This window comes from Lepidochelys olivacea (genome assembly GCF_965140295.1).
Source record: "Lepidochelys olivacea isolate rLepOli2 genome assembly, chromosome: 1".
In the NCBI taxonomy this organism is placed as follows: Eukaryota; Metazoa; Chordata; order Testudines; family Cheloniidae; genus Lepidochelys; species Lepidochelys olivacea.
The window spans coordinates 237,447,959-237,458,290 of NC_140411.1; the positions used below are offsets into that span (position 1 = coordinate 237,447,959).

Consider the following 10,332-nt stretch of genomic DNA (forward strand, 5'->3'; position numbering starts at 1 on the left):
ACGTGGTGCCCAGAATTGGGCACAGTATTCCAGCTGATGCCTTATCATTGCTGAATAGAGTGGAAGAATTACTTCTCGTGTTTTGCTTAAAACACTTCTGTTAATACATCCCAGAATGATTGCTTTATTTTGCAAGAGTATTACATTGTTTACTCATATTTCGTTTGTGATCCACTATAACCCCAGAGCCATTCTGCAATACTTCTTCCTAGGAAGTCATTTTCCTTTTCGTATTTCTGCAATTGATTATTTCTTCCTTAGTGTACTACATTAGTAGTGTACTGCATTAATTTTTATTGAATTTCATCCTATTTATTTCAGGCCACTTCTCCAGTTTGTCAGGATCATTTTGAATTCTAATTCAAGACCTTGCAACCCCTCCCAGGTTGGTATCACCTGTAAACTTTATACCTGTATTCTTTCTGCCATTATCTAAATAATTTATGAAGATATTGAACAGTACAGGACCCAGGACAGATCCCTGTGATACATCATTCGATACATCATACCTTTTCAGATTGACAGAGAACCACTGTTAACTACTCTCTGAGTATGGTTTTCCAACCAGTTATGCACCTTCCTTACAGTAAGTTCATATTAGGCTGTATTTCCCTAGTTTGCTTATGAGACGGTCATGTGAGACCGTATCAAAACCTTACTGAAGTTGAGATATATCACATCTACTGCTGCCCCCTATCCACAAGGCTGGTTACCCCGTGAAAGAAGGATATTAGGTTGGTTTGACGTGATTTGTTCTTTACAAATCTAGGTTGACTGTTACTTATTACCTTATTGTCTTCTAGGTGGTTACAAACTGATTGTTTGATCATTGTTCCATTGTCTGTATATCATAATGTGATACCTATCTATATTATACATCATAATAGACCATCATATCATGCTATATAATAAGAGTATTTCCTCTGACCAAGCTAATGATTTCTACCTTGATTCCTACAAGGAATTACCAGTTATGGATAGGTGGAGGGGCCAAGTGGGGATCTATGATATAAAAAAAATAAAATAAGAACCATCAAATTCTACACACACAGTGAGCCTAACTGCATGTTTTTATTATTGCTATCCTCTTCCCTTCTACTATTTATCATGTCACACTTATTTGTCTTAAATTAGATTATAAACTCTTTGGAGCATACTGTATGTACGATTCATAGTTCAACTGGGCTATTATCCTGACAGGAGCCTTTGGGTGCTAAAACACCCAAATATGGATACATTTGTACCTTGACTGCATAATCACGTTTCATTACAATTTAATATCAAGGAACTGTTATTCTACCATTACAGAAGAAAATGCTTGATGAGCTAATTGGTCCTTTCCATTTCTAACTATTATTATCTTATCTGAATACTGTATGGATTATATGCATGTAAGGAATGGTTACTTACTTTAACTGTGGTTCTTTGAAATGTGATGCAGATGTGTACTTCACTTGGGTGTGTACATGTGCCCAGTGCCCAGGAACCAGAGAATTTTACCTAGCAGTACCTGTAGAGGGGGAATACTTGTGCCTCGTTGCTGCAGCCCCTTCCCTGGCTATATAAGGCAGTGCAGTCCCGAACCGTGTCAGTTCCTTCACACCAAGTGCCCAGAGAAACTGCGACACAGAAGGGACGGAGGTGAGTCGTGGAATACACATCTGAATCACATCTCGAAGAACCACAGTTACAGTAAGAAACAGTTTCTTCTTCCTCAAGTGGATGCAGTCATGTATTCCACTTTGGTGGCTCACAAACAGTACCCTAAGGAGGTGGGGCCCAGAGACTACCTAAACAAGGACCCCAGGACCACCCTATTGAAACATGCATCCACCTTGAAAGATGCAGTAATGACTGGATGGGTTTGCGCTCGCACACATGTACACACACACACAACCATGTAGCAGCCCTGAAAATGTCCAATACTGAAATGCACTGAAGAATGCTACCTATGTTGCTTGCACTCTCACAGAACTAGCTTGCATCCGCTGAAGGAGGTGTAGCTGAAGCTATTTCATATGAAGTCACGATAAATAAGGTTATTCATTTAGAGACTGTGAAGAGACCACTTGACCCTTCATGGGATCTGTATATGACACAAACAGGCATGGTGAAGCACAAAACAGTTTAGTCCAGTCCAGATACAAAGCTAGACATCGCCTGACATCTGATGTGTGGAAACGCTGCTCTTCCAGAAATGAATGCAACTTAGGAAAGAACACAGGTAAATATACCACCTGGTTCAAATGAAGCTGAGAAACCACTTCAGATAAAATTTTTGGGTGTGGTCATAAAGTCAGTTTGTCTTTAGAGAATTGTATGTAAGGAGGCTCTGCCATCAGAGACTGCAACAGACTCTCCTTGTGGATGCTACTGCTATCAGGAACATAGTCTTCTGAGACAAAAGTGGAAAGGGAAAAGATGCCAGGGGCATCTAAGAAAGAGAGAGGCTGTGAGGTTAGGAACCACACAGAGCTCTGACTCCAGCCACAAGTGGTAAGAAGGAAGAGACAGAGGTTAGGGGAGTGCTACCACATATAGCCAGACATGGGGCTATAGCCACAAGCTGTGAGTGGTGATCCTCTAATGGTACTGCTTGGCAAAATTCTCCAGCTCCAGTGTGCTAGGTGTGAATGCACCTCAGTTGAATATGCAGCTGCACTTACTCAAAGAATCAATACATTTGTGTTTTGTTTGCTTGTTTGATTGATATATACATCTCAGCTATCTTCACCCTACTTAATAAAATTGTCTGTGGGTGTTTCTCACAGAAAACTATGGTATACCCAGAAAAATCGCATGACTGTGAAAAGCAGACGTACTTCTCTGAGACTATACACACATGAAATGTGATCCTTCTGTGAGCTGTGGTTGCGTTGATGGAGCTGGTGATGGTGGGGACTCTGGTGAAGAGGGCAGACTTTTTCCTGAAAAGAGAAATTAAAAAATAAATATCACAGAAGGCAAAAGTTAGACAAATTGAAAATATTTCAAACAACATGTAATTTGTGAGCAAGATAAGTATTTTGCAAGTAAAGGTTAAAATAATCAGAAGAAACTTTTTAAATCAACATTCCCTATGATAGGTTTCAGAGTGGTAGCCGTGTTAGTCTGTATCAGCAAAAACAACGAGGAGTCTTTGTGGCACCTTTTACACATTTATTTGGGCATTAAGCTTTCGTGGACCAGAACTCACTTCATCAGATCCATGGAATGGAAAATACAGGAGCAGGTATAAACACATGAAAAGATGCGAGTTGCCTTACCAAATGTGAGGTCAGTCTAACGAGACAATTCAATTGACACCAGTCACTCAATAACAGACCTAAAAGTGGCAATTCTTCAACAAAAAAAATCAAAATCAGACTCCAACATGAAACTGCAGAACTGGCATTAATTTGAAAACAGGACACCATCAGATTAGACTTGAATAAAGACTGGGAGCGGTGGGGTCATTACAAAACCTAAACCTAATTTCCCCAATACTAATTTCTTCTTACTGTTACTCACACCTTCTTTCAGAGCAGCAGCTGTGTTAGTCTGTATCCGCAAAAAAGAAAAGAAGTACTTGTGGCACCTTAGAGACGAACAAATTTATTTGAGCATAAGCTTTCGTGAGAGCTGTAGCTCACGAAAGCGTATGCTCAAATAAATTTGTTAGTCTCTAAGGTGCCACACGTCTTCCTTTTCTTTTCACACCTTCTTGTCAACGGTCTGAAATGGGCCACTCTCATTACCACTTCAGAAGTTATTTTTCCTCCCTTGGTATCCTACTGTCAATTTAATTGTCTTGTTAGACTGACCTCACACTTGGTAAGGCAACTCATCTTTTCATGTATTTATACCTGCCCCTGTATTTTCCATCCATGCATCTGATGAAGTGGGTTCTAGCCCACAAAAGCTTATGCCCAAATAAATTTGTTAGTCTCTAAGGTGCCACAAAGACTCCTCGCTGTTATTCCCTATGATGTCACCACAAAGGATCTTTCCTAGTCCTGGCTTGAACTAAGCAGTCATGGAAAGGACTGTGCCGTTTGCCTTATTTATCCTTATATCACATCTGCTCTTCCTTATTCCTCCCTGGCACCAAACTACTACTGATCACCTCAAGTATTGATCATTCCATCTGCCCATTCCATAAGCAACTTGGCCTTCCCTCAGCACTAAGATTTTCTTGCAAGATGTGCCATTAAGGTACTCGCAGCCACCCTATCTTTTCCACTTCTGGCATCCCTCCTGACCTCTGGAGACACACACACCAACCTCTCTGTTATTTTACTGGTTCATAATCTAATGCCTAAGTTGGAAACTAGCTAGTGTTAATATGAACACTGTAGTATCTATGCTCCAGTCAAGGAGCTCATACCTGCAAGGATCAGGAAAGGGGATCAACGGCAGGAAATCGTGTGTTTAGAATAGATGCCTTTGGTGAAATGACCTACAGGAAAAAGTCACGGAGCTGACTGGAACCAGTAGCAAGGAGGTAGACAGCACTGAATATGTGCAGAGGATTGGGGGAGAAGGAGGGTGGTTCTGGAAGGAGACAGGGAATCATTTGCTCCAGCCAAGAGAAACTTCTGGGAACCCCCTCTGATCCTCGAACTGGTTGCCTCCAAAAGATCTGCATTTAAACCTCTGAAAACCGTTTCTGAGACTCGCCCATTGGGAAATTGGCCAGGTATCTGTCCATCCCTCCCCATCAGGTGAAAAAATATGCATACGAGACCCAGATTAGTTTAGATTTCTTTTCACTACACAAGAATTTCAGAGCATCAGAAAACAATCAGAATGTATATTACATATGTAACATTTAAGCCCAATTTACACTTCTGTGTAACTGACAGTCTCTTTTCCATACCTTCTGTTTGATTTTCTCTTGAAGATTGTACTGCTAACTCAAAAGAAGAAATAATCCCTTCTTGCTCTTGAACACTGGCTGCTTCACTCTCTTTTGGACTGGTTTCATGTTTGTGGTTTTCAATTGGGGCCATGTTCTGCAGACTAGTTAAAAAAAGTTGCTATTTTTAGAGTTTAATTTAATTTCAGGTGTTAACCAATATTTATGTGCAACTGGAGTTCCAGCACTTAATTTTCTTCTCTTAACACAAAACCCTCTAATTTACAAGGTTGCGTTGTTTAAATCAAATACATATTTCTGGAACCTATAGTAGAGTGTTGAAATCCTGAATCAAAGCAATAGTTAGTTTTGTTTCAATCTTATAAAATTCATTCTAGAGTAAAAAACTTTAAACTGGAAACTGGACAGTTTTTTTTCCTTTTTCATACTTATACACTGAAATAGATACAGTGTCTTGTGAGAGGGCCTCACTCTACATTGACAGTAAGACACATGTGTCTAGCTTCCAGTCAGGCAAGAACTACTGAAGAGGTGCACCAAAGCTCCAGTACTCTGAAATCATGGAGTTAATGGAAACCCTACAAGGTGATGAAGTACCCTAAGGCAGTGGTTCTCAACCACGGGTATGCATATACCCTTGTGGGTACGCAGAGGCCTTCTGGGGGTACATCAGCTCATCTAGATATTTGCCTAGTTTTACAACAGGCTACATAAAAAGCACTAGCCAAGTCAGTACAAATTAAAATTTCATACAGTGACTTGTTTTATACTGCTTTATATACTATACACTGAAAAGTAAGTACAACATTGATATTCCAATAGTTTATTTTATAAGGTAAAAATGAGAAAGTAAGCAAATTTTCAGTAACAGTGTGCTGAGACACTTTTGTATTTTTATGTCTGATTTTGTAAGCAAGTAGTTTTTAAGTGAGGTGAAACTTGGGGTATGCAAGACAAATCAGACTCTTGAAAAGGGCACAGTAATCTGGAAAGATTGAGAACTGCCCTAAGGGGTCAAACTAGTCCAGACTGCTCCTGAGCTGATGGCTTCCATACACAGTACAATGGACTCCAATAAAAAACTTGCCCTTGGAGCCTTCAAATGAGGCTTTTAACAGGAATCTTATAGAAAGCTTTGATCAGGCAAGGAAAGCTATTAAGCCCTCATCCTGAGATAACATTATTGATTCGATCTTGCATCCCAAAGCAAACCACAAATTGTCTTTGTCCATGATGAACACGTGCTTACAAATGTATTTGAAACTTCCCACATATTAGTTCTGAGTAAAAACAGCAACACAGAAAAAGGAAAAAACAAAACCAAAACCTAACCCAGAAATTATTCTAGGGAGGATACCTGACCCCAAGCTATTTCACAATTACTTGTTATTTCTTTTGCCCCAAGTTTGAGCTAAGAACAAGTGTTGACCAAGTTCCCTCCTTGTTACCAGTCCATGGTGGGTGAACTCAGTGAATTTCTGATTTCAATAGGCAGCTGGAAATGAATCATGACTATAAGTATAACAAGTTTGCTATGAATAGGAAGAAAAACTAAGTTGCATTCAGAATATGTTATATTTTTATGTTTCCTTCCATAGCTGTGCAGTGTTCTACTTCCCAGAAGAGTGAAGTCTGTGTCGGAGCCCCTAAGTAGAATGGACACTGAATTTGTCTGGAAGTAGGAGGAGAAGAAGAGTAGGGAGAAAAATCTTGAGTATTTTAGTTCTCTCAATATATATAAAGAGAGAATCTAAGAGTGAAACTAATGAGCAGAATAACTTTGATAATATTATTCAGACCTGAAGAATTTATTTCCATGAATCACAACGTTTAAAGCCCATCTGTAAACAGTTCATGGCCTGATCCTATACCTGCCTCTGACGATGAATTCAGGACTGGGTCAAATATGTGCTATTTCTTTCTCTGATTATATTAGGCAATCAAATCTTAACACCAAAACCATCTTGTAATGAACAACCTGCCCGGGCTTAAAACAATGTTTCCATTTTTCATACCACCTAACCATTCATATTCTTTATACTTTTATAGAGAAAATAAAGCTTTAACATATTTGTTTACATGCAGCCCCATACTACCCACAATTCCTATTTGGAGTTGCGTAGAACGGTGAATCAAGCTTTCAAAATAAAAAACCTAAAATATTCATTATTAAACTGTAGTAATAATTCATTATTAAACTGTTGGACTAGTTCAATATGCAATTATCTTATTTTTACCTGATATCAACATTATGCGTTTTTCCCAATTTCTTTGGTTTTTCTACTTCTTCTTCAGCATTCCCTTCTTTTGGATCAGCTGGTAACAGTAGGTCATGGCTTTTTGTCAACTTTAAAAAGAAAAGTTGAAAAGTTTTGAGAAAAATCTGTCATTATATACTGTGAGCACATGCTGAATGGTGGGCAGCAAACGGATTTTCAGGAAATAAGCTTTAGCAACAGAGCCAAATTTTGGCCTATATATATAGGTATCACTAAGGAATTACGTTTACGTAATTTATATCAATACCATTACCTGGAGAGCAATACAGGAAGAAATGTGCAGAATTCAGCCCAATGAATTCTACGAGTGACCTAGAACTATGAGGGAACTATCTAGAATCTGGATTGCAGTTTCTGTATTGTTTCCATACCTCCACCGCCATCCAAAATTAATACAACACACAACTGCTTGGACACATTACTCAGTGTGAATACTTAATAACTGTATCTAATCAAAACTTCTAATCTGTGTGTGAAGTAGCACTCTTTCAAAAGGCTCAAGAAGGCTTCAAGTTAAAGGTTAAGAAAAAGACGATCACTCAGTTTTAATAACTTGATTTTATGTTGTTACTCTGTGGAAACTTGATAAAGAAAATGGTAAAGGTAAAAGGAGAGGAAATGAAAGGCAGCAACAAAAAGAAAAGGGGATTAATGAAAGAATATCGGCAAAAAAAGGAAAGAAGAAATTCTGCATAAGTAGATTTAAACATTTTCAATTACCAGGAGATATGATTGCATTGTAGTGGTTCTGACAGCCTTTAGCTCCACCTGTAAATCATCATGCTTTTGAATAGCAATTAGGATATTTTAAAACAGGGTAAAGCTGGGTGGGATGTAAAATAAATCTGAAAGTACCACCATTTTGATGATCGTCACAAGTCATAATTATTGCCCAACTCCACGCCGTGTAAATTATTGTCTGTCCTCCTATTTATTTGTTAAACAATTTGATGCACTAGGTGCTATACAAATCAAAAAAGGAAGAAAAAGGTACCTGGTTGCGGAGGAAACCTCAGGTCACAAAATGCACTGGAAGACCTGAATTAAATTAATCTAGAACAGTTTCTGAACTGGGCAGGTGATGTTACTTACAGATGTGCTCAGTATTTGTGGAAGAAGTTACTTTTGAGGTAGGACTGAACACACTAAATATAACTTATTACCTCTTTAGTAAAATCTGCATTATGCTCTTCTGATCCAGCATTTAGTTGTGTTATTTCTTCTTCAGGAGTTTCATGATTTTGTTCCAAATCATTCTCTCTTATGGCACTCTCTAATTCCTTAATGTTACTAGATACCATATCGTCCTTTCTTCGATTCTGTAGAACAAATGTGATATATGGAGATACTTGCAATAAAAATCCAGTGATATTACTGTATACTCTTTTCCTGTTATGAATAGACTTCCATTATGACCTCTTAAACACTGTTAAAAGTTACTAAAAATTTTTTTAGACTGCTTGACCTCAATTCAAAAGCTCACCTCCCATTTCCTCATATGGGTGGCAGGTTTTTTTTAATGCAAAAGGTAAGAGTTAAAATTCCTTTTGAAACCTTAACTTTAAATATCCTGACTTTTGTGTAATTAAAACATCCAACTGTAATAAGTCAAGAACAATTTCTTGCTTATAGCAGATAGCCATAAATTTTATAACTGCATAAAGTAGGGGGAGCTGGCAGCAACTCTTAAATTTAAGCTGCCTAACATTTTCCATTATGGAAAAAAAAAAAAAACTTACAACCTTTTTTGAGAAGCGCTAACACCTCCATTGTTTGCAGCAGGCCATTCAAATTTGGTAACCTCAGGCTAGAGGAGTGCCTTTTCTTTATCCCAGGAAATTCCATTTAGGTTTAGCCGGGTTATAAACCGTTAAAAAAATCTACTTCCCTTTCTCCCACTTGCATTCCCAAGGATAATTTTGGCAGCCTGCTATAAATGGACATTCTGACGCGCAAGGCCGATGCCACCACCAAAGCAGCAGCAGCATTTGACTTTGCAACTTTCCCCCCCGCAATATAAATATATATTTTTTTGTTCTAACATATTACTGTGTACACCAAGGAACTTTTGGCATACCTGAGCCAGCTTAAATGGATTATCTCTAACAAAGGATAAGCTCTGTGAAGGAGATGGATCTGAAACGCCAATAATATTTAGCCCCCTTTTCTTCTCTCTCAGACAAGCTTGTTGGTGTCTCTTTATTCTTTCCATCTGTTCCTCCACAGTCATTCGAGGCCGAGTGTTTTCTGCCAGACATAACTGCTCCACTGCACTTCTCGGCCTTTCCTTAAAAGAAAGGAACATACTTTTTTAAAGAGTACTTTTTGAAGCAATGTCGTGAACATATAGTGTGGGTGTTCATTTAAAAAAGCTTGCACTGCACACCTACATTTGGCCTAACCCTGGTATCCCCTATATTAAAACTGGTCAATGCATCAAGTACCAGAGGAAGTTTTAGGGACAGGATTTATCTGCACTAGAAAATTATATCATGGTAGAACATGTTTTAATGTTAAACATGACTGAGCACTCAACGTAGACAAAGACTGGCCTGTTTAATGTGTCAGCTGATTGTGGTTACCGTTGGGTTGGGGCTAATAGATGCAGCTGCCTTTGTTCTTCTTTTGCAGTTACTTAGGGCTAGAAGGGCTACACTAGAAGCACTAGATGCAGATGCGCTGCGTCTGGTGACAATGCCCTAGGCTGAAGGTACAATTACTCCACCTGTGGACAGCGCTTAGGTCGCTGTAAGTTGCGTCTCTCAGGGGTTGGCTTTTTCACACACCCCTGAGAGATCGAAGATCCATCGATTTAAGTGGTAGTGTAGACCTGCCCTGAGGTAAATAAGAGCTGGTCAGTTAATAAGGAGTGGTTACCATGACCAGCTGATATGGCATTCAACTTTATTGTTATTCACATTATTGTAGCACTTAAGAGTCTCAGTCATGGACCAGTACAAACTGACGCGGTACAAATACAGAACAAAAACATGACATTTAACACTGCTAGTTAATGTGTTTCTAACAAGGTAATTTTCCAGTTTAAATAAGCTGGAAATGAATGTCCAATTTTTGAATAGTGCCCACTATAGTTTGTTTTCCAGTCAAAATGAAATGGTTGTTTAAATTTATATAAAGTTGTTTCAATATGAGAACATTACCTGAAACAATGAATTAAGAGGACAGCATAAAATG

At 38.6% G+C, this 10,332-nt stretch overlaps 1 protein-coding gene across 13 annotated transcripts in view; it reads right to left on the reverse strand.

The window, feature by feature from the left end:
* The window catches only part of PLEKHA5 (pleckstrin homology domain containing A5), a 275,009-nt gene that overhangs the window by 7,334 nt on the left and 257,343 nt on the right, over window positions 1-10,332 (reverse strand). For 7 of the 13 annotated variants that reach the window (XM_084635411.1, XM_084635405.1, XM_084635414.1 and 4 more), the window contains 5 exons: window positions 9,215-9,424; window positions 8,301-8,456; window positions 7,096-7,205; window positions 4,859-5,001; window positions 2,843-2,927 (listed from right to left, as the gene is read on the reverse strand). In XM_084635411.1, coding sequence (XP_084491537.1) covers window positions 2,843-2,927; window positions 4,859-5,001; window positions 7,096-7,205; window positions 8,301-8,456; window positions 9,215-9,424 — 704 coding nt within the window. Of the gene's footprint in view, window positions 1-2,822; window positions 2,928-4,858; window positions 5,002-7,095; window positions 7,206-8,300; window positions 8,457-9,214; window positions 9,425-10,332 lie in introns of all 13 variants that reach the window. The other 6 variants (XM_084635410.1, XM_084635406.1, XM_084635407.1 and 3 more) reach the window with 1 other exon arrangement.